Here is a 25,599-nt window from a genome sequence, read left to right as displayed (position 1 = left end):
GTCACACCTGATGATGCGTTGATTGTAGTGTTGGTGGTGACGTGGTGGTAGTAGTAGTGGAGGCACTAGTTATTGGTGGTGGTGGTTGTAGTGTTGGTTATGGTTGTATTGGTGGTAGCACTACTGTTATTGGTGGTGGTTGTTGTATTGGTGGTAGCACTGCTGTTGTTGTGGTAGTGGTGATTGTAGAACCAGTAGTGGTGTTTTGATAGTGACGCAGTGGTGTTTGTAGTGTTGGTGATGGTGGTGGCTATGGTACTACAACACTACTACACAAGCTACCCCCAGACCAATCCACCCATCCCCACCCAGCCCAAGGTACCTTCATGCTTTCAATAATCCACCCTCATTACTATCCAGTTATACACACAACACAGCTACCATCAATCCACCCCCAATGTACCCCACTTCCGCAGCCATTTGTACCCTCGCCACCAACTCACCTTTCCCCTTACCATACCCCCACCAGTCTACCTCCTACACACAATACTCTGCCCCACCCCCATCATCACCACACTCCTGTCAAGCCACCCCACCCCCCTCTACCAATCTACCCAGGTGGTCACTTCACATGTACTTCATCATCCAGTTGGGCTCCTTCTCCGATATACGCTCGATAATGAGGTTCACCTGGACACAAAGGCTCTGGATTTGCTTGTCCCAGTTCGGAAGGGCTTCATGGGCTGAAAGAGAGAGATAAGGGGCTAATAGAGGGACCAGATACATGTATATACATACATACATACTCTTTTACTTGTTTCAGTCATTTGACTGCAGCCATGCTGGAGCACCGCCTTTAGTCGACCAAATCAATCTCAGGACTTATTCTTTGTAAGCCTAGTACTTATTCTATCGGTCTCGTTTGCCGAACCCCTAAGTTACGGGGACATAAACACACCAGCATCGGTTGTCAAGCGATGTTGGGGTGACAAACACAGACACACACACACACACATATATATATCCTTGTTTTTTCTGTGTCCCTTTCTGTAGAAGAGCATAGGCTCGAAACGTAAAAGGCTTTTCTATTCCTGAGGCATTATACTAATACATCTGTTTATTTTGTACCCCACCTGTCTTCGTCTTTTGTTTTTTTCATAAACTCTCCGATATATATATATATATATATATATATAATATATATATATATATATATTATATATACCTACACACATATATACGATGGGCTTCTTTCAGTTTCCGTCTACCAAATCCACTCGCAAGGCTTTGGTCAACCCGTGGCTACAGTAGAAGACACTTGCCAAAGGTGACATGCAGTGGGACTGAACCTGGAACCATGTGGTTGGTAAGCAAGCTACTTACCACACAGCTACTCCTGCGCATATCTATCTAACATGTACAGCTCCTTAAAGAATTTAGGTAGAAGAGTTGGAAAGAATATTTCCCAGGGAAATTCAACATGATTTCCAAGCAATCCTAGTGATATCCGAGGAAGGAATTTTATTCCAAAATATCTTCAGACTATGGATGGTTAAATTACAACAGTTCTTATAGCCCATTCTCTGTATTATAGTGTATTGTTGTACCATCCAAAACATTTTATTCTTTACAAACAATATACAATGCTTCAAGTGAACTACAATACTCTCCTATTCCAATTTCTTGTTTTGTTATACAGTAACTTTGCAAATACTCTTCCATAATTCTCAATTTTAATATATATTGACTAAAAAGAAAGCAGCAACTGAGACTACATATTGGATTGTAATAATGGAATAAGCAGATGTGCTCCAAGAGGAAACATCTGGGATTTGCCCTTGAGATCAGTGGCTTTTCGTCACTGGAAAAGGGAAATATATACCATAAATCCTCGAGTATAATCTGCACTTTTCTCCCAAAATTTAAAGGTCAAAATCCCTAGTGCGTACTATATACGAGGTTAAAAATGAAAATTATTTTCTAAGCAATGTCCGAGTCTCTAATTGCTGTCTGGCAATGTTTATTCAGACGCATTTTATGATGTTGGGCGTGAAAATACCTTAAGCTAAGCCTGAAAGCAATGAAGTCATAAAAGAATCGTCCATAACTTGCAGTAAGCAACATTTATTAAAATAAAAGTATTCAGAACACAGAATAACATGTAACAAAAACAATTTGCAAACATATTTACATTCCCATATAACAGTTAAGAACATCACTATTTTTGTATTATGCATGCACAGAAGTGCCTGTTCGATTAAGTGCTGCTGGCTTAATTACGCACAACTCAAGTTAAAGAAGGGGTGCGTATTATATACAAGGTTTAGGCTTTTCAGAGGTACAACCCCCTGAAACTCCCCTGCGTATTATACTCAAGGATGGACTATACTCGAGGATTTACGGTATATATATATTTGCATTGAGAATCACTTCCCATCGCCAACTGGTAGTTGTCACATGCTGATGACAGGTCAATACCCAGAAACACGGGTCTGTGTGTATGACGTCAGGCTGGAGATGGGAACGATGACTGCCCTTTGCAAATACTGATAAGGCACAGATAGGCCTGAAAGATTGCTTGGAAATACATGGCAGGTCATATAAACCTGCCAATTTAATGTACCATAAAGCATGAAACTATTTGTAACTCTGAGCTATTTCTGAACAGCAAAAAGCAAGCAGAGAGATTCTCCTCTAGGCTCTGACCTTCATATAATTATGTGTTTTATGAGGTAGGTTTGGCTGCTATATTTGAAAGAAAGGGAGGGAGCGAATCTTTTGTGTTTTCACAAACTGAGATTAACCAATCAACACAAGATCAATACTAGATCAATACTTACTTTCAAAATGTACAATTGATGCTATCTGGTCAACTGATCCAGACATACGTCCTTCGGTTATCATCTGGGAAGCTATTTTCTCAGCCTGGAAGGACAAAGAAATGACACAGTAACTATGACAACACAAATAACAACAACAGTTTTATTAGGTGAGCAGGCTTGGCTGTGTGGTAAGAAGTTGACTTCCTAACCATATAGTTTTCAGGTTCAGTCCCACTGGGTGGCAACTTACGCAAGTGTTTTCAACTATAGCCTCTGACCAACCAAATCCTTATGCATGGATATAAAAAAAAATAATAAATGCGCCCTTTTAAAGCCTAGCCAGGTTTATGGGCCCAGTTTCCCGGGTTTCTATGGCGTATGGGTTCCCCAGCCGGACGGGATGCCAGTCCATCACAGTGTTACTCATTTTTGCCAGCTGAGTGGACGGGAGCAACATGAAATGAAGTGTTTTGCTCAAGAACACAACGTGTCGCCCAGTCCAGGAATCGAAACCACAATCTTACAATCATGATGCTGACACCCTAACCACTAAGCCAAGCGCCTCCACGGAAACTAAAGCAGCCCATCATATATATATATATATGTGTGTGTGTAGAGAGCTGCACCAAGTTCCAGTCTGATTTGGCATGGTTTCTATGGCTGGATGCTCTTCCTAACACCAACATGTATGTATGTATGTGTGTGTGTGTGGCAGGTTTGGTAGTTTTCAACTAACACTATCTCCTCCAAGACCCTTGTGGCGTAATTTGACCAAAATTGAGAGTATGATAGAAGAAGGCTTGCTCTTCCTTCCATAGAAGAAAAAATTAAAATCGGACCATGTTAACACCAAAATTATTTACATGAAAAAGGTGCTTTTTTTTCTATGAAAATCCCTATTTTTTACGAGTTTTTGACTGCTGTGTCGCCATTTTTCGGTGTATTTCAACCAGAAAAATGTTCACTTAAAGAGAATAACAAACTACATAATGCAAAATTTACTTCTAAAGGGTCAAAAAGAAAACAAGCCCGAGCAACACTGGGCTATACTGCTAGTATATATAGTTTATAGATTAGAGACAGCTATTCTCTATATAGAATACACTTCGTAGTGCTCAAGAGACTTGAACTTGAGCAGGTAAAGGAGTAAATGTAAGGAGGAGCAAGTTTTTTATATGCATTTTTTTATAAGCATACATACATACGTTTTTTGTATTAACCCTTTAGCATTCAGATTATTCTGTCAAATGTAAAGCTTATGTATTCACACCATGTAAAATTAATCTTGCATCATTTCATGGCTTGAGATTTCAATGATGTGATTGTTTATTTTTAAAATGACACAATAAGTGGTATGAATGACCATATCTGACTAGTTTGAACATAAAATAGGTAGAATATTTTGGTTTGGCCGGGTTTAACACTAGGGTTAATGTATAGGCGCAGGAGTGGCTGTGTGGAAGTAGCTTGTTTACCAACCACATGGTACCGGGTTCATCCCACTGCGTGGCATCTTGGGCAAGTGTCTTCTACTATAGCCCCGGGCCGACCAAAGCCTTGTGAGTGGATGTAGACGGAAACTGAAAGAAGCCCGTCGTATATATGTATATATGTGTGCGTGTATGTTTGTGTTTGTCCCCTAGCATTGCTTGACACCGATGCTGGTGTGTTTACGTCCCGTAACTTAGCGGTTCAGCAAAAGAGACCGATAGAATAAGTACTGGCTTACAAAGAATAAGTCCTGGGGTCGAGTTGCTCGATTAAGGCGGTGCTCCAGCATGGCCGCAGTCAAATGACTGAAACAAGTAAAAGAGTAAAGAGTAAATTCTGTGTATATCGACTTGCTTAACTATCTCATCCTTACATTTACTCATATACACATCATCATTGTTTAACGTCCGTTTTCCACGCTAGCATGGGTTGGATGGTTCGACCGGGGTTTGGGAAGCTAAGAGGCTGCACCAGGTTCCAGTCTGATCTGGTTGTGTTTCTACAGCTGGATGCCCTTCCTAATGCCAACCACTCCGTGAGTGTAGTGGGTCCTTTTTACGTGCCACCAGCACGGAAGCCAGTCAAGGTGGCACTGGCATCGGCCATGTTCAGATGGTGATTTTTATGTGCCACCGCACAGGTATCGCATCTACAATTTCCATTTGATTTCTATTTTGATGTTGATGTTCTTGACTCAATAGGTCTCCTCAAGCACAGCAGGTCACCCTACAATCCAAGGTAAGCACAGCAGGCCGTCCTGCGAGCCATGAACTCACTTCATTTGTTGGGTCTTCACAGTCACAGCATATCTCCAGAGGTCTTTGGTCTTTCATCATTGCCTCTGTGAGGCCCAATGTTCAAAGGTCATGCTATGCTTGTGAAAACCTGTTGAACTGAGAGAAATCTTAGTTGTGGCCGATGCCAGTGCTGCCTGACTGGCACCTGTACTGGTGGCAGGTAAAAAGCACCATTTGAGCATTGGGCCGCATGAAGGTAGTGACAGGTGACCAAGACTTTTGGCGATATACCGTGCTTGTGTAGACTGGTCAAGCCAAGTGAGACCGTAGCCGTCCCAATGCTGGTGTCAAGTCAATTTCTTTATTAACCATGAGGGTGAGAAAAAGGGGATGACATGGACAAAACAAACATTGAAGTATCCCCGCCACTGGCATTGCCCGACTGGGAGAGAAGCACGAGTGCCCGATGGCACTCTGTATGCCACACACCCAACCTTGGTCTACACTTGATCCATGGGTTCAGTTTGGTAAACGATGTGAACTGTGGAAATAACAGCTTGACGAACGGAGACCACACCTGCTCACCGTCTAGGAAAAGCCAGAGGTGCTTAAGCCCGAGCGCATGTCTGCGCATTTTTAGCCACAGCATCCTTAGCCCATCCTTCAGCGGCTTATGGCAGCAGATAGAGCGCCTTACAAGAGGTCTGCTGCCCCTTCACAAAAAGCGAAAGACCATGCAAACCAGCTTGTTCAGTCACGAATTGGGGCAAGGCACGACGGTCAGGCGGTAAGTGATTACAGAGGTAATAAACACCTCTGCCCTCCCTTTCAAGGACAGCCTCCACTCAGACCAGGTCTGAGTTAGGAGAGCTACCTTTCTCCAGCTGTAGAAACCATGTCAAATCAGATCAGAATCTGGTACAGGCTCACCAGTTTTCAGTCAAACCATCCAACCTATGCCAGCATAGAGAGTAGATGCTAAATGATGATGATGATGAATATTTTGGATTAGTAAACAATGATTAATGGGAGTGCAAGAGAAGTGAGGAGCTGAGACAGAAACACAAAATTTACCTTCAGTGGTTCAATCTCCAGCAAGGCCCCTAGCTCTGTGAATGATATGTTGTTGTATAGCTTACTGGCTGACAGCAGGTTGTGTTCTATGACAGCACGGTCAAGGATCGTGGAGCCTGACAATAAGAGAAGGGATTAATTATTATACACACATATATTATATTATATATACATACACAAATTATATACACACACACACGTATAGATAGCTAAATAGATATATAAGCACACTCACACATTCATATATACACCCTACCTCTATAATACATTAAAAGTCAGTTTGAATCTTGCTTGCTTGCTTGCAATGTTACCCAGCCAAACTGGTGCATAATGGCAAAATACTATGAATTAAGTTTACCCTGAAATGTTCATACAAATGAAACGAAACAAGTTTTGCATAAATTGGAGCAGTAGTTATTGCGATATTTGGCTGCTATTTCTAGCATGCCCTGCTACCACGTAACAGCTATTTGCGATAAAGGACCCAAAATACCTGTTATGTGGTAGCAGAGCATGCAAGAAATAGCAGCCAAATCTTTCCTTTTCTACCACCATCTCCACCACCACCACTATTATTACCACCACCACTACTACTACTACCACCACAACTTCCACCACCACCACCACCACCACACCACTACTACTACTACTCCTCCTCCTCTCACACCACTATATCATCGCCTGCACATCATGACTATCACCACACATACATAGATCACTACTCCCACCACCACCACCAACCACCACCACCACCACCACCACCACCAATACCACCACCACCACCACCACCACCACCACCACCACCACCACACCACCACCACCACCACCACAATACCACCACCACCACCACCACCACCACAACACCACCACCACCACCACCACCAAATACCCCACCACCACCACCACCACCACCACCATCTCCACCACCACCACTATTATTACCACCACCACTACTACTACTACCACCACAACTTCCACCACCACCACCACCACCACCACCACTACTACTACTACTCCTCCTCCTCTCACACCACTATATCATCGCCTGCACATCATGACTATCACCACTACATACATAGATCACTACTCCCACCACCACCACCACCACCACCACCACCACCACAATACCACCACCACCACCACCACCACCACCACCAACCACCACCACCACCTCCACCACCACCACCACCACCACCACCACCACCACCTCCACCACCACCACCACCACCACCACCACCACCAATACCACTGGCAGCAATCAGAGACTCACCATCAGCAGTTATGGCTTTCTGGTGTTGTTGCAGCATTTCAGAAAACTCTTGGAGGTCATTGCTTCGGATGATACGGTCCAAGTACCTAAGGGAGAAGAGAAAGGTATTAGGGGGGGTCAGTGAATAGGAGAGGGAAAGAGAGAGAGTGAGAGAGAGAGGGATGGATGGATAGACAGATTGATAAACAGATGGACAAACAGACAGACAGATAGCTGGATGGATGGACAGACAGACAGACAGATGGATAGATAGATAAATAGATAGACAGACAGACAGACAGATAGACAGATAGATAGACAGACAGACAGATGGATAGATAGATAAATAGATAGACAGACAGACAGACAGACAGACAGATAGATAGACAGACAGACAGATGGATAGATAGATAAATAGATAGACAGACAGACAGACAGATAGACAGATAGATAGACAGACAGACAGACAGATAGATAGACAGACAGACAGATGGATAGATAGATGGATGGACAGACAGACAGATTGATAAATAGATGGACAGACAGACAGACGGCTAGATAGACAGACATACGAACTGATAGATAGACAGACAGACAGACAAGATTGATAGATAGATAGGGAGGGAGATAGGTAGATAGATAGATAGATAGATAGATGATAGATAGATGATAGATAGATAGATAGATAGATAGATAGATAGATAGATAGATATAGATAGATAGATAGATGGATAGATAGACAGACATATGGACTTAAAGATAAATAGACAGATAAATTGATAAATAGATGGAGACAGACAGTAAGAGAGACAGATAAATAGATGAACAGAAAGACAGATAGATAGACAGATGGACACACAGATTGATAAATAGATGGACAGACGGCCAGATAGACAGACAGACATACTGACAGACACCAGGAAGTAATTTAGTGAGTAGGAGGAAAGAGTGTGCAAATGATCTGTGTTTTTAAGCTGACAAGAAGACACCCACAATAGGAGAGTAAGTAAAACAGTTGTTTTTCCTAGATATTGATGTGTTAGGAGCCAATAGAGAGGAGAGAAACCCTTTATTGTAGGAAAAAAAGAGGGATCAACAGGATCCGGAAAGAATGAAAAACAAGGTAAGTGTTAGCAATGAATTTAGTATGGTTAGTCCACATTATTCTGTAAGGAGCAAAGGGCTGGTTCCCTAATTACTCTGACGTACATATATTCCCACCTGGATGGGACACCAGGCCATCGCAGTGTTACTCACTTTTGCCAGCTGAGTGAACTGGAGCAACATGAAATCAAGTGTTTTGTTTTAGAATACAATGTGTCATCCAGGAATTGAAACCGCAATCCTATGATCAGGAGTACAACACCCAAACCACTAAGCCCAGCACCTTCACAATGAATTTAGTACGCCACCTGGTATCTGTCAGGATTCTGTTCCCAATCCCTTCTTTTTGAATAATGTTTATCATTTTGATACCAAGCTGTCTGAGACTGACCTTAGTTCTACGATGCAAACTTCGCCTTTTTACTTTTTAACCCTTTCGTTACTATATTTCTGACCAAAATACACCCCTTATGTGTTTCAATTAATTTCTAACATAATCATAAATTTAGTCTGGTTTAATTAAACAACTATAACTTTTTTATTTATCAATATATTAATGTGATTTTTGGAAGATAATTTAATGAAATGTTCTCAACCAATTCTATACTATAATTTTTGTCACAAAGTGACTCTAATTGCAGGTAGATACAGGTAAATTCAACAAAATATAAAATTATTAAAATTTTGTTCAAGCATCGCTATAGAAAATGGGTTATTAGCTAATATTCAATTGGGTATACAACAAAATTTTACTATAGAATTTGGTATTCTGGGTAACTTTCTGATACCCATAATAATATTTATGGCAAAATAGGCCTTAATTTCATTTAAGGTTGTGGGAAACCACAAACTATCCTTTCTTTTGCTATGTTTACATTTAGCATAACGGTTCGTTTCCGCCGTAATTTTCTGATACCCATAATAATATTTATGGGTAACTTTCTGATACCCATAATAATATTTATGGCAAAATAGGCCTTAATTTCATTTAAGGTTGTGGGAAACAACAAACTATCCTTTCTTTCGCTTTATTTACATTTAGCGTAACGGTTCATTTCCGCCGTAATGATTTCAAATAGGCTCATTTGAAAAAGTAAAAAGAAATAGTCTAAGGCTTTACTCTCCTGGGAAAGTCTGTGGCTTGGTCCAGTTTCTTCAGAAAAATCACTGAAAGAAACAGTTTTTAAATTTTCATTCCATTCAGGTGCCAATTCATTTTCTTTATCGCTGTCGGAGCTCTCAGATTCATTTTCGGAAAATGAAACATCGGATTCATTATCAAATACCACGTGCTTTTTTTTTTTCAGTCATAGAGTTAGATTTATGAAGGTCTTCAGTAGAAAATCCTTCGAATTCTGACTCACTGCTTGATATAATGAAATTCATATCCATTTTTTGTCAGAATTGCAAATTTTGAAAACACAATAGGAACAAATTTCGGGAAAAAATCTCCTAAAATTCACGGAATTAAAATTACACTTCGATTTTTGTACAAAACTGTAGATGAACTGTTTACGAAGTATAATACGTGTTTTCACGAATGTACTAAAGAGATTTGCTCTGATATTCCCATTTAAATATGAATAGGTAAATACGGGCGGCTTGGTCACATGAACCAAAATTTTTTTCGGGCGGCTTTGGGCGGTTTGGTAACGAAAGGGTTAATATTTAAACTGGCCATAACTGGCCCCAATATTCTGTTTTATGCTAAAACTGACCAGGTCCCACCTCATACCCCTCCTCCAATCCCATTCTAAAAATGTACAATCACATCATTGAAATCTTGAAGCTACAAGACAATGCAGAATTAATTCTAAACAATGTGAATTAATAAGCATTTCACTAAGAAATCTGAATGATTTAAATTAAAACCAATTGTTTTATTTTTGTTTGTCAAAGTTCTAGACAGAACAAAACTTGTTTCAATACACAAATTCACATAAAAGAATCTTGCAAACCAAATTAAAATCTTCCATCAAAACTTTTATGTTCCAGTATGGCCACAGTCAAATGACTGAAACAAGTAAAAGAATAAAGCCTGCGTTATACAACAGAAATACAATAACAAAAGGCTTAAATTGCCTATGTCTTACAGGGACCATATTCTGTGTGTTTGTGGGGAGGGAGAGAGAGAGAGAGAGAGAGAGAGGGCAAACAAACAAAAATAGCAACAAGACTCACATTTTCTCCAGTATGTTATATGCAGGTAACCGTTGACAACGCTCATCTTTAAACAATGTGGCCAACATGCGCGACCTCTGTTGACCTGTAACAGGCGACAAAAAAGCAAATTTAAACATAGATATTTCATTTAGGAAGAACAAATTACAAACCATTTTCATACATCTCTTTCTATGGTTGGGTGGCTAGATAGGTCTGGTCAGAGAGCAGTGAAGGGAGTTGGGGGTAGAAATATACAGAAAACTGCACAGGTATGTTTGTATATATGTGTGTTCTTTTACTTGTTTCAGTCATTAGACTGTGGCCATGCTGGTGCTCCACCTTGGATTTTTTAGTCAAATGAATGGACTCCAGTAATTATTTTCTTAAGCCTTGAACTTATTCTGTCTGTCCCTTTTGCTAAACAGCTAAGCTGGAAAGGCGCACCAGACTCCAGTCTGATTTAGCATGGTTTTCTACGGCTAGATGCCTTTCCCAATGCCAACCACTCCGAGAGTGTAACGGGTGCTTTTACGTTCCACTGCCACAGGTACCATTTGCGTGGCATCGGTATCTACCATGACTGCGACTTTGCTCTACTATATGGCTCAGAAACCTGGATGTTATCAAAGAAGCTTCAGAGGCGGTTGGATGGAACTTACACTCGCCTCCTTATGAGAGCTCAAAATCTCTCGTGGAAGTGTCATCCAACCAAAGTACAAATATATGGGAAACTACCACTTGTATCATCTCTTGTGAAAGGTAGGAGAGTCCAGTTTGCTGGACATTATTGTAGAGCTGAAAAAGAAGTAATTTCTACTCTTCTCCTCTGGAAGCCATCTGCTTGCAATACCAGAGGGCGCACACTCTCCTACCCTGATGTAATCTCCAGGGATACAGGCATCCAGCAACAGGACCTCCATAATGCTATGATGGACTGTGAAGTCTGGCGTAACATAGTAAATTCCATTGTCTCGACCACGGTCGAACAATGATGATGAAGACAAAATATTACATAAGATCTGGTCATCATATCTAAGTAGAGACTTCAAAGTTGAAATCTTCAAAGCCAGTCGAACCAATTCTACTATATGGCTTAGAAACCTGGACGTTATCAAAGAAGCTTGAGAGGCGGTTGGATGGAACCTACACTCGCCTCCTTACAAGAGCTCAAAATCTCTCGTGGAAGCGTCATCCAACCAAAATGCAAATATATGGGAAACTACCACCTGTGTCATCTCTTGTGAAAGGTAGGAGAGTCCAGTTTGCTGGACATTGTTGTAGAATTGAAAACGAGGTAATTTCTACTCTTCTCCTCTGGAAGCCATCTGCTCGCGATACCAGAGAGCGCACACTCTCCTACCCTGATGTAATCTCCAGGGATACAGGCATCCAGCAACAGGACCTCTGTAATGCTAGGATGGACTGTGAAGTCTGGCGTAGCATGGTAAATTCCATTGTCTCAACCATGGTCGCGATACCAGAGGGCGCACACTCTCCTACCCTGATGTAATCTCCAGGGATACAGGCATCCAGCAACAGGACCTCCATAATGCTATGATGGACCGTGAAGTCTGGCGTAACATGGTAAATTCCATTGTCTCGACCACGGTCGCGATACCAGAGGGCACACACTCTCCTACCGTGATGTAATCTCCAGGGATACAGGCATCCAGCAACAGGACCTCCGTAATGCTATGATGGACCGTGAAGTCTGGCGTAGCATGGTAAATTCCCATGTCTCGACCACGGTTGCGATACCAGAGAGCGCACACTCTCCTACCCTGATGTAATCTCCAGGGATACAGGCATCCAGCAACAGGACCTCCGTAATGCTATGATGGACCGTGAAGTCTGGCGTAGCATGGTAAATTCCCATGTCTCGACCACGGTTGCGATACCAGAGAGCGCACACTCTCCTACCCTGATGTAATCTCCAGGGATACAGGCATCCAGCAACAGGACCTCCGTAATGCTATGATGGACCGTGAAGTCTGGCGTAGCATGGTAAATTCCCATGTCTCGACCACGGTTGCGATACCAGAGAGCGCACACTCTCCTACCCTGATGTAATCTCCAGGGATACAGGCATCCAGCAACAGGACCTCCGTAATGCTATGATGGACCGTGAAGTCTGGCGTAGCATGGTAAATTCCCATGTCTCGACCACGGTTGCGATACCAGAGAGCGCACACTCTCCTACCCTGATGTAATCTCCAGGGATACAGGCATCCAGCAACAGGACCTCCATAATGCTATGATGGACTGTGAGGTCTAGCGTAGCATGGTAAATTCCATTGTCTCGACCACGGTCGAACAATGATGATGATGATGCAACTTTGCTCAGCTTGATGGGTCTTCTTCTCAAGCATGACATAATGCCAAAGGTCTTGGTCATTGCCCCTGTGAGGCCCAACACAGCTGGGATACTTCTCATGGGTCTATAGATCTGCTGGATCAAGACGAAAGCAACCAAGCAAAAAAAAAAAATAAAAGGTGCAAAACGTAGAAATATTATCCTATGACACAGTAAAGACTTACCTGCAGAAGCCAGGATGGTACAAATGAGGGCCTTTTTCAGAGCATTCATTCTCTCGCTCTCGGTAATGATGGATGATAGTTCGTTATATCGCTGGGCGGCTTCAATAAATTTCCTACGGTAATCCAGAACTCGAGCATAGCAGTCCTGTTTGGATGGAGTAAAAAGAGGAGAAATGCTTTGTAGAAAAGATAAATATATATATATACACAACTGAACTTCACAACCTCATATGTTCCTAAAATTTAAATCTACATCTTTATCTGTATATTTACCTTCTCTAAAATGTTGCCACTTGATTTGAAAGCTTTTATATTATTGGAAAACATATATAATTGGCTGAAGAGTACTCAGCATCTTAAATCTGCTGTAATACTTACAGCTTTTAATTTAATGATGTAGTGCGAAACAATTGTACCAAATTACCGGAGTCATTCTTGTTGCTTATTTTTTATTATAATCACCCCGCAAACTTTTACAAAATTCTGGTGCATCTAAATTAAGTACCATATTCATTTGAATCTAAATTGTTGCTTATATATATATATATATATATCAGCACTGATGTAGTTGTGTGGTAAGAAATTTGCTTCCTAACCACACAACTTCTTAACACACAAGGCAGCGAGCTGGCAGAAACGTTAGCATGCCGGGCGAAATGCTTACCGGTATTTCATCTGCTGTTACGTTCTGAGTTCAAATTCCGCCGAGGTCGACTTTGCCTTTCATCCTTTCGGGGTCGATAAATTAAATACCAGTTACGCGCTGGGGTTGATGTAATCGACTTAATCCCTTTGCCTGTCTGTGTTTGTCCCCTCTATGTTTAGTCCCTTGTGGACAATAAAGAAATAAGTAGCTTGCTTACCAACCACATGGTTCTGGGTTCGGTCCCTCAGAGTGGCATTTTAGGAAACCATCTTGTACCACAGCCTCAGGCTGATCAAAGCCCTGAGTTGATTTGGTGTGTGTGTATATTGTATTTATATTTGTGTAACATCATCTATTTTTCCGTCCTTGTTTTCGTATACATTCGATCCTTTTTCCAAGGAATCTAATGCTTAGTTTTTCCTTGGGGCTGGCCAGATTGGAGCAATCTCAAGATTAATCAGCCGAAATTGCAAGGATGATCTGGTTCTTGACTGAGGATAGAAAGCTTCGAATGACCTGTCTTTGTTTTTCTTTTTTTGTATCGTCTATCTGGATGGTTTGTTGTCCCTTTTTGTGTCACCTAGTTGTCCAGATGTTTTGCATTCTTGTCCAATTTTGTATTTTATATATATAAATACATATATATAAAATAAATAAATTAATGCACCCTTTTAAAGCTTAACCAGGCTCATGGACCCAGTTTCCCGCTTTCCATGGCGTATATGTTCCTCAGCTGGACGGAACACAACACGCTCAAGAACACAACACGTTGCTCAATCCAGGAATCGAAACCACAATCTAACGATCATGATGCTGACACCCTAACCACTAAGCCACGCGCCTCCACATATGTATATATATGATAGATCGTTAGCTCCTACACGCATTTTTTTCTCTCCTTGTTTTTTTCTGTGTATCTTTCTGTCAAAGAGCGTAGGCTCGAAATGTAAAAGACTTTTTCTATTTCTATTCCTGAGTGCTATACTAATACATTTGTTTGTTTGTACTCCACCTGCCTTCGTCTTTTGTTTATTTTCGTAAACTTTCCCTATATATATATATATGCATCTATATGTGAGAGTGTGTGTGTGTGTGTGTGTAGACAAAAACAACCATATCAAGTGTCATGCAGCTTAAATCCTTGATAGAGTATCAAAATCATGTCTGTCTGCCTCCTGAGGACGTCTCACAATAGCCAAATGAAAAGCAGCTCTGTACGGGAAGGGGAGATAATCTAAGATTCAAGCCCTCCATCCCATTAAGAGACGCAAATACACATCACTTACCATATAGAGTTATTTCTCTTTGCCTTTTCGTTTCAAACAGGGGATCTTAACCATTTTTTGCCTGTGGACCCTTTAGATGCCTATTTTACTCTACTGGACCCTCATACCCATTCAATGTTTAAAAATATCCTATTATATTGCTATGATTAAATATTATTTGGTATGGTATTGAAAGAATAGTCAGGTGCTAGCATGGCTGTGTGATAAGGAGGTTGTTTCCCAATTACACGATCCTGGGTTCAGTCCCACTGCGTGGCACCTTGGGCAAGTGTCTTCTACTATAGCCTCAGGCTGATCAAAGCCCTCTGAGTGGATTTGGTAGACAGAAACCGAGAGAAGACCATGGTGTGTCTGTATGTTTGTATATGTGTGTGGCCTAGTGGTTAGGCTGTTCCACTCACGATCACCACGTCATGGGTTCAATTCCAAGACTGAGCGGCGTGTTGTGTTCTTGAGCAAAACACTTCATTTCATGTTGCTCCAGTCGCCTTTCGATCAAGGAGGAGTGTTGGCTTGCTTACCTAGCCAGTGGGGTGGCATCATTTGATGGCTGAAACAATGCAAAGTGCACTGTGACCAGCGATGTGTAACAGCATCTGATAGTCTGGTCAGTCATGTGATTGCAAGATGTATGTATGCATATATGAATGAATTCTATTTTAAATCCGGGTTTATCCCTGTTAATAGCAGTGGGGGGGGGGGATTTACCTCACTCTTACAGCAACCACTATCACACAATCTTGCCCGGTTTTGGGTGATCTCCCCACTCAAGTCCCCCCCCACCTGTCTCCTCCACGTTTTCTTTGGTCGACCCCACTTTTGCAGTTCATTCACCCTAAACTCAAGCACTCTCCTCAGAACATGATCCTCATCCCTCCTCAACACATGCCCATACTACTGCACTCCATTCACCCTTACCAGCTGTCCCACCGATTCCTCTGACCCCAGCATCCCCGTCAAGTCCTCAGCTCCCCCTTTTACCTAATAATTTCACACCACACATTGCTCCCTCAGTCCTTCTCAAAATTGCCATTTCGCTTTCCCTCAGACACCATGTCTCACTCCCATACAGCATTGCAGATCTTACACAACTCTGATAAACCTTTCCTTTCATCTTCAAGAAGCTTTTCCCATATAATAATGCTGTTCCTAACACCAACCACTCCACAGAATGTACCGGGTGCTTATGTGGCACCAACACAATATATATATATATATACACACACATATACATATCAAGGCGGCGAGCTGGCAGAACCATTAGATAGTGAAGCCTGATGCAGTTCTTTGGCTTGCCAGCACCTGTCAAACTGTCCACCCATGCCAGCATGGAAAACTGACATTAAATGATGATGGTGTATGTATATATATGTGCAGCATGGCTTCCCAACCACATGGATCTGGGTTCAGTCCCACTGCATGGCACCTTGGGCAAGTGTCTTCTACTATAGCCTCGGGCTGACCAAAGCCTTGTGAGTGGATTTGGTAGACGGAAACTGTAAGAAGCCTGCCGTATGTATATACATATATATATGTATATAACTAACGTGGGATAACATTTTTTTTTTTCAAAAAAAATTTTATCAATGGCCAGCATATCAAAAAATACCTTTAAAGGTTAAATTTATAAATAACTTATGAAATAAGGGCAAAAGAAAAATTCTAATTCCAAATGTGCCGAAAAAAAGACAAAATTGTCAATAACCATTATAATTTATGCGTCTTATTTCATAAGTGATATATATATATATATATAATGTCTTCTACCATAGCCTCAGGCTGATCAAAGCCCCCTGAGTGGATTTGGTAGACAGAAACCGAGAGAAGACCATCGTGGAGAGAAGACCATCGTGTGCCTGTATACGTTTGTGGTCTAGTGGTTAGGCTGTTCCACTCACGACCACCACGTCATGGGTTCAATTTCCAGACGGAGCGGCGTGTTGTGTTCTTGAGCAAAACACTTCATTTTATGTTGCTCCAATCCCTTTTCGCTCAAGGGGGAGTGTTGGCTTGCTTACCTAGCCAATGGGGTGGCATCATTTGACATATAATTATATATAATTGCCCTGCCAATATACACATGTATTAGAATTTTCTCTGATTTTTCAGATTTTTTGTATGCTAGACTACTGGTTTTAAATTGATATTAAAATTAATATTAATTTATCTCCCTCATTATTTATATATATATATATTTGTTGGAGTTCTCTGTACTTGTCCCCACCACCCAACCAATTTTTGTGTGTTTACATCCCCATAACTTAGCATTTTGGCAAAAGAGACCAATAGAATAAGTCCTGAGGTCAATTTGTTTGACTAAAGGCAGTGCTCCAGCATGGCTGCTGTCAAATGACTGAAACAAGTAGATAAAAAGTAAATAAATATACATGCATACGTTTTTGTTCACCCCACTGCTTGATAACCGATGTTGGTGTGTTTATGTCCCCCATAGTTTAGCAGTTGAGCAAAAGCAACCAATGCAGTAAGTACAAAACTTTAAACAAAAAAAAAAAAAAATTTAATTAAGCACTGGTGTTGATTTGTTCGACTTAACCATTGAAGGTGGTGCCCCAGCATGGCCGCAGTCCAATAGCTGAAAGAAAATAAAAGATCCAAGACAAAAAGATTTTGGTCAAATAGTTACTGCATCACCCAACATGTATTCTATTACTGGTTCCAATTAAAGCAATTAATTAATAAGTCGTTACCTTATAACGAATCTGTAATTCCTCGTTCTGTGAATCAGCCTGCAGGAGGGATGCCCTGTTGATGTAGGCCTCTGCTTGGACAGGGTCCTCGTTCTCCAGGTAAAGACGGGCAATCTTCAGGTAGGTCTTGAGTTTGTAGTCGGTAGAGTATTGTCTGTTGAGTATAGGAAAGAGAGTACACAACAGAGTTAGTGTAAAGAGTACAAAAGGGCCAGAGCAGGGCAGAGTAGAAGGGTATGACACTTAGTGAAAGGGGACACAGAAAATATTGAGATCAGAGGCATAAAATTCACAGGGTCACAAGGAGCAGGAGTGGCTGTGTGGTAAGTAGCTTTCAGGTTCAATCCCATTGTGTGGTACCATGGGTAAATGTCTTCTACTATAGCCTCAGGCTGACCAAAGCCTTATGAATGGATTTGGTAGATGGAAACTGAAAGAAGCCCGTCGTGTGTATGTGTATGTTTGTTCCCCACCAACATTGCTTGACAACTGATGCTGGTGTTTATGTCCCCGTAACTTAACAGTTTGGCAAAAGAGACCGATAGAATAAGTACTAGGCTTACAAAGATAAAGTCCTGGGGTCAATTTGTTCGACCAAAGGCGGTGCTCCAGCACGTAAAAGAGTAAACCAACACCAGTTGTCAAGTAGTGGCAGGGGACACGTACCCACAGATATATATATATATATGTGTAGGAGTGACTGTGTGATAAGTAGTTTGCTTACGAACCACATGGTTCCGGGTTCAGTCCCACTGCGTTACACCTTGGGCAAGTGTCTTCTAATATAGCCTTGAGCCAACCAAAGTCTTGTGAGTGGATTTGGTAGATGGAAACTGAAAGAAGCCTGTCGTATATATATGCATGTATTATGCATGTACTAAAAGGCAGTGCTCCAGCATGGCCGCAGTCAAATGACTGAAACGAGTAAAGAGCAATGTAAAAATAAAACCAATTCACAGCAGACAAATTTTAACAAAATTTTATTACGGACCCCTGCAAAGGCCATGTGGACCCTTGTCGAGAGCCACTGCTCGAATGGATCAGAAATGAGCAGGGCTTAAACAAAAAAAAAAAACAAAAAAAAACAAGGGGTAACTTACTTCTGTCCGGTTTCCAGTGGTATCCCAACTAGTACCTGGGCTGCTTCTGCCCATATCTTCTCTCTCTCGTAGATGTTGGCCAAGTGTTGTCTGATCGAAGCAACCTAGAAAGATAACAACAGCAAAAGCTGCAGTAAATACAGGACAATCATGACAACAAGAAGAACAACTCTCTCTCTCTCTCTTTTACTCGTCTCAGTCATTTGACTGTGGCCATGCTGGAGCACCACCTTTTAATCGAGCAAGTCGACCCCGGGGCTTATTCTTTGTAAGCCCAGTACTTATTCTATCGGTCTATTTTGCCGAACCACTAAGTGATGGGGACCAGCATTTGACTGTGGCCATGCTGGAGCACCACCTTTAGTCGAGCAACTCGACCCCGGGGCTTATTCTTTGTAAGCCCAGTACTTATTCTATCGGTCTATTTTGCCGAACCACTAAGTGATGGGGACATAAACACACCAGCATTTGACTGTGGCCAAGCTGGAGCACCGCCTTTAGTCGAGCAACTCGACCCCGGGACTTATTTTGTAAGCCCTGTACTTATTCTATCGGTCTATTTTGCCGAACTGCTAAGTAACGGGGACATAAACACACCAGCATCGGTTGTCAAGCAATGCTAGGAGGACAAACACAGACACACAAATACACACATACATATATACGACGGGCTTCTTTCAGTTTCCGTCTACCAAACCCACTCACAAGGCTTTGGTCAGCTTGAGGCTATAGTAGAAGGCACTTGCCCAAGGTGCCAAGCAGTGGGACTGAACCCAGAACCATGTGGTTGGTAAGCAAGCTACTTACCACACAGCCACTCCTGTGCCTATTTATATATATATATACATATATACGATGGGCTTCTTTCAGTTTCCGTCTACCAAATCCACTCACAAGGCTTTGGTCGGCTTGAGGCTATAGCAGAAGACACTTGCCCAAGGTGCCACGCAGTGGGACTGAACCTGGAACCATGTGGTTGGTAAACAAGCTACTTACCACGCACCCGCTCCTGCGCCAACAGCAACAATTTCTACAACTAAATAAGCCAGTCCTTTCCATATTGTGTTGTCCTCTACCTGTTCCAGTCATTGGATTGCGGCCATGCTGGGGCACTGCCTTGAAGAGCGTTAGTCAAACAAATCAACCCCGGTACTTATTTCAGTAACCTTTTAGCATATGGATTGCAGTGACAAAAACCTTGCTTCCCAACCACATGCTTCTGGTTTCAGTCCCACTGTGTGGTACCCTGGGCAAGTGTCAGCTATTATAGCCTCAAGCCAATCAAAGCCTGTAGGTGGGTATGGTTGGCAGAAACTGGAAGGCAGCGAGCTGGCAGAAACATTAGCAGGCTGGACAAAATGCTTAGCGGAATTTCGTCTGCCGCTACGTCCTGAGTTCAAATTCCGCCGAGGTCGACTTTGCCTTTCAGGGTCAATAAATTAAGTACCAGTTATGCATTGGGGTCGATGTAATCGACTTAATACCTGTGTCTGTCCTTGTTTGTCCCCTCTATGTTTAGCCCCTTGTGGGCAATAAAGAAATAAGAAACTGAAAGAAGCCCACCCATTCTCTGTGTGTGTGTGTATGAGGTGTGGCTGTGTGGTAAGAAGTTTGATTACCAACCACATGGTTTTGGGTTCAGTCTCATTGTATGGCACCTCATCATCTACTATAGCCTCAAGTTGACCAAAGCCTTGTGAGTGGGTTTGGTAAACAGAAACTGAAAGAATCCCATCGTGTGTGTGTCCTTGTGTCTGTGTTTATCTGGCATGGATTAGATAGTTTGACTGGAACTGGTAAGCCAGAGAGCTGCACCAAGTTCCAATCTGATTCGGCATAGTTTCTATTGCTGGATGCCCTTCTTAACACTAACCACTCCAAGAGCATAATGGGTGTTTTTATGTACCACCAGCATAGGTACCAGTTACATGACACCAGCATTGTCCACAACTACAATTTCACTTGGCTTGATGTGTCTTCTCAAACATGACATATCACCAAAGGTCTTGGCCATTTGTCAGCCTCCAAAGATCATGCTTCACTACCCCTTCTCATGTCTTCTTGGGTCTACCCCTTCCACAGGTTCCCTCCAGTTAGACATCAACACTTCTTCACACAGCTGTCTTCATCCATATGCATCACATGACTGTGGCTGTGTGGTAAGTAGCTTGCTTACCAACCACATGGTTCCGGGTTCATTCCCACTGTGTGGCACCTTGGGCAAGTGTCTTCTGCTATAGCCTCAGGCTGACCAAAGCCTTGTGAGTGGATTTGGTAGATGGAAACTGAAAGAAGCCTGTCATATATATGTATATATGTGTGTGTTTGTCCTCCCAACATCGCTTGACAACCAATGCTGGTGTGTTTACGTCCCCATAACTTAGCAGTTCAGCAAAAGAGATTGATAGAATAAGTACTAGGCTTACAAAGAATAAGTTGTAGGGTTGATTTGCTCGACTAAAGGTGGTGCTCTAGCATGGCCACAGTCAAATGACTGAAACAAGTAAAAGAGTATACCAGTGCAGTCGTCTCTCTTGCACGCATTTGATGCCTCTTATGCCCAACCTTTCTCTCAAATCACTTCCACTCTGTTGTACATTCACAGTAACATAGGACATCCAGCAAGCATACTAGCTTCATTTCTTTCAAGACTATACATGTCCGCGTTTTTTTAAAAAATAACTTGCCAGTGTTCCCCTTCATCATATACACGGTAATCACATTCTGTTAAATGGCTCATTGATGTGTTTTGCTTCACTGTCTTTCCCTGATGAGATTATTGCATTGTTTTACATCATTTTTTTCCCTCCAGAATAATACCAATGTTTTCTTCGAAACATATGTCGGAAGTATAAAGATTTGAATAATACCTGCATTTGACTTCATTTCTTAATTTATATATATATATATATAGGCGCATGAGTGGCTGTGTGGTAAGTAGCTTGCTAACCAACCACATGGTTCCGGGTTCAGTCCCACTGCGTGGCATCTTGGGCAAGTGTCTTCTACTATAGCCTCAGGCCAACCAAAGCCTTGTGAGTGGATTTGGTAGACGGAAACTGAAAGAAGCCTATCGTATATATGTATATATATATGTATATGTGTGTGTGTGTGTGTGCGTTTGTGTGTCTGTGTTTGTCCCCCTAGCATTGCTTGACAACCGATGCTGGAGTGTTTACATCCCCGTCACTTAGCGGTTCAGCAAAAGAGACCGATAGAATAAGTACTGGGCTTACAAAGAATAAGTCCCGGGGTCGAGTTGCTCGACTAAAGGTGGTGCTCCAGCATGGCCGCAGTCAAAATGACTGAAACAAGTAAAAGAGTAAAAGAATATATATATATATAGGCACAGACATGACTGTGTGGTTAAGAAGCTTGCTTTCTAACCATGTGATTTCAAGTTCAGTTTCACTGCACAGGCCCTTGGACAAAAATCTTTTATTTTAGCCCTGCGTCTGAACAAAACCTTGTAAGTTGTTTTGGTTGACAGAAACCCAAAGAAGCCCATTGTATATTGTGGATACATACAGAATGAACTTCAGCACAGTTTCCCCATACCAAGGAAATCCAAAGCTTTAGTAGGTGTTTGTATAAGATATCATGCAGTGAGTTTGAACCCAGAACAACAAGGAGTAGAAAAAAAGAATTGGAAGAAGAATGAAAAATGAATGGAGAGAGAGAGAGAAAGAATAGAGATTTGTGGATGGCAACTTACTTGTTCTTCAAAAGAAATAACTCTGGTATATACTCTCTCCAAGGTGAACTTAGCCACATCTTTAGCTGTTGGGTCAGGTAATTTGGTGAGGTGGTTACAAAAATCTGTGAGAATCTGTCTAGAAATTACCAAACTGATGTTCTCGTTGACAACTGAAATGATATGTGAAGGACAGAAACATCTGGCTTAGTGTGTAGAACAATGTATTTTGAGGTGGTGGATTTTGGCAAGAGTGGTCACACATCAGAGACTGCATCAAACTACACTACATGCTAGAGTACACTCAAATATACACTACATACTCGACTACATTACATTCCACAACACTGTAGCACACACTATGTACTAAACTACATCACATCATACCACACACTACAAACAAGGTTACATCACACCACACACACACACTGTATAACACTACATCACACATCCACCACCATACTACATCACACCACCACTAATTCCTCATACCATTACAACCATTCTCCAACATCCCATCACAACACTGCACCACACACTCCCTAATACCACCACCTTTCTTCAACACCACCAACATTACAATAGTGCATCACCACTCCCCAATACCAATAAAACATTGTGCCACCACTGCCCAACACCACCACACCCCAACACTGCACCCCAACACCTGCACCATCACCACACATATTCAGTACCACAACATACACCATACCACACTTCAATATACTATACCACAACACTCCATACAAGACAACACCAAACTCCACGGCATTGCATTACACTACGACACAGAGATAACAGAAACTCCTACTTACGTGCATCCACAAAAGTATGTAATGAAGGTATCAGATCCTCTCCCTCTATCTTTATAATGGACTCCAGTATGGCCTTGTACCTGAGAAGAGGAGACATTCAATACATTACAGAAACACATTTCATAGTGTAGAAAGAGGAGAGAGGGGAGACATTATGACAATATAGAATATGGTTTCAAATCTTGGCAGAGGTCAGAAATTTTAGGGAAATGGATAAGTCAATATCACACAGCCTGACTGGTACTCCTTTTATTGACTCCATTGCTCAACTGATACTCCTCTTACTAACCCCAGTACTCAGCAGGTACTCATCTTATCGACCCCAGTAATCCGTAGATACTCCTTTTATTGATCCCCCAAAGCTCAACTGGTACTTATTTTATCAACCTGTTGGGGCAAGTGAAATCGAAATTGAACCAAATTCGATGACTGGCACCCATGCCAGTGGAGCGCTAACAGCTCCATCTGAGCGGGATCACTGCCAGAGCAGCTGTCTGGGTTCTGAACCGGTGGGCACGTAAAAAGCCCCATTTGAGCGTGATCGTTACTATCGTCGCCTTACTGGTACTGTTTGACCGGCAGTTTTTGAAATAATTTCGACGTAACTAAACACTTTTAAACTTCGTATACTGGTAGAATGTGTTTATAAAACATCTTTTTCTCTTGGCTTTATTGAGAAAATTCTATAGTTTCTAACATATTTGTTGTTGTTTTTTCTTCAATTTCTGCAATTTCAACCAATCAATGACGTCTATTGAGGTAAAAAAAAAACATTCTGTGCCGTATGAATATGTCCCTCGTTTAAGAAACAGATTGGGTTTATTTACATTTCTGAAAAAAAAAAAGATACCCTTCCCCCCATCCCTAACCCTAAAATAGATTGAAATGCAATAGATCGATACTAGGGTCATAATTATGGGTGACAATTTCATATAACCCCGATAGAAAAAACTGCCGTTGAAACCGAAAAGATCCCACGTCCAGCTAGCGCGGATGCGCGAGTACGCGACTGCGCGCACCGGGACCACTCTTCTTAAGTAGTACTGCGATTTGAACCCTCCGGGGGTCGGTTAATTAAATTAATGTACTAGTCAAGCATTGGTGTTCCTTCATGTTCCTATAAAGTGTCTTAAATGTGAAAGGAATTATAAAAAATAGACAAAAAATGTGACGGGAGTAAGATAAAAGGCGAGGGTACATAGAATTTGGGGTAATTTGGGAGAAATTAGGGGACTGTAAACGCAATTAAAAGGGGAAAAGAAACAAGGCAAGGATTGTGGAAATTTTGGGGGAACAGATGTTTCTTGTGATATGTCTGAGTTTTTGTGTTTTTATTGAAAGCGAAGGAACATGAGACGCAAGAAGGGGCAATTTGGGATAAAAAGTGGGAGAAATTTGGGACAACACGAAAATGATTTGAAACGAAAGGGGTAATTTGAAATAGAGGGATGGTGTAATTTGGGACAAAACAAGGGGTAATTTGGGACAAAATAGAGGGGAATTTTGAACGATTAAGGATGTAATTTGGGATAAAACAGCGCGGTGATATGGAACGAAAGGGTTAATTTGCAATCAAAGAGAGGTGTAACGTGGGGCAAAAGGATGGAATAATTAAGGGATAAAAGGAATACTTTGAAACCAAAAAGAAGAGGGAATAATTTGGGACAAAACGGGGTAATTTGGGACAAAATAGAGGGAAATTTTGAACGAATAAGGATGTATTTTGGGATAAAACAGCACGGTAATATGGAACGAAAGGGGTAATTTGAAATCAAAAAGAGGGGTAACGTGGAGCAAAAGGATGGAATAATAAGGGATACTTTGAAAGCAAAAAGAAAAGGGAATAATTCGGGACAAAAGGATGGGGTAATTTGGGACAACATTATGGGGTGATTTGGGACAATGAAATTACAGTAGGCAAAGCTTGATAATAAAGAGCAGGGAAAGCTTAGGTCAAGGTGGATTGTTAATTATTTGTTTAATTACCTTTCGGTGACATCCTTATGAGAAGTCCCCGAATGGGACATGCTGGCCAACTGGTTTAATTGCTGTCTCACCGAATGAGCCATTGCTACTGTTTTCGGTCTGGGATGGAAGATCAGTCAAGCTGCACTCTAGTGGCGAACAAGGAAAACGTTTCTTAGTCGAAGGTAGATAATCCATGCCGCATCAAGGGCAGATAACTTATATCAGCGATACAGACGAGAAGGGTTTCTTTGAGCGGTTGTCACA

The 25,599-nt window shown here is 41.7% G+C and overlaps 1 protein-coding gene across 1 annotated transcript; it reads right to left on the bottom strand.

Moving 5' to 3' along the window:
- Positions 1-513: 513 nt before the first annotated feature.
- LOC115225309 (COP9 signalosome complex subunit 4) lies at positions 514-25,510 on the bottom strand. Its single transcript, XM_029796255.2, has 11 exons — positions 25,354-25,510; positions 23,368-23,447; positions 22,574-22,725; positions 18,859-18,962; positions 17,759-17,912; positions 13,119-13,263; positions 10,599-10,683; positions 7,335-7,420; positions 6,065-6,180; positions 2,781-2,865; positions 514-683 (listed from the first exon to the last, which is right to left on the bottom strand). The coding sequence occupies exons 1-11, from the start codon at positions 25,434-25,436 to the stop codon at positions 568-570; spliced, it is 1,206 nt and encodes a 401-aa protein (XP_029652115.1). The 5' UTR covers positions 25,437-25,510; the 3' UTR covers positions 514-567.
- Positions 25,511-25,599: the final 89 nt, after the last annotated feature.

This window comes from Octopus sinensis, linkage group LG27, assembly GCF_006345805.1.
Source record: "Octopus sinensis linkage group LG27, ASM634580v1, whole genome shotgun sequence".
In the NCBI taxonomy this organism is placed as follows: domain Eukaryota; kingdom Metazoa; phylum Mollusca; class Cephalopoda; order Octopoda; family Octopodidae; genus Octopus; species Octopus sinensis.
Note: the sequence above shows the minus strand (reverse complement) of the source record. Positions and strands in the feature narration are given on the sequence as shown.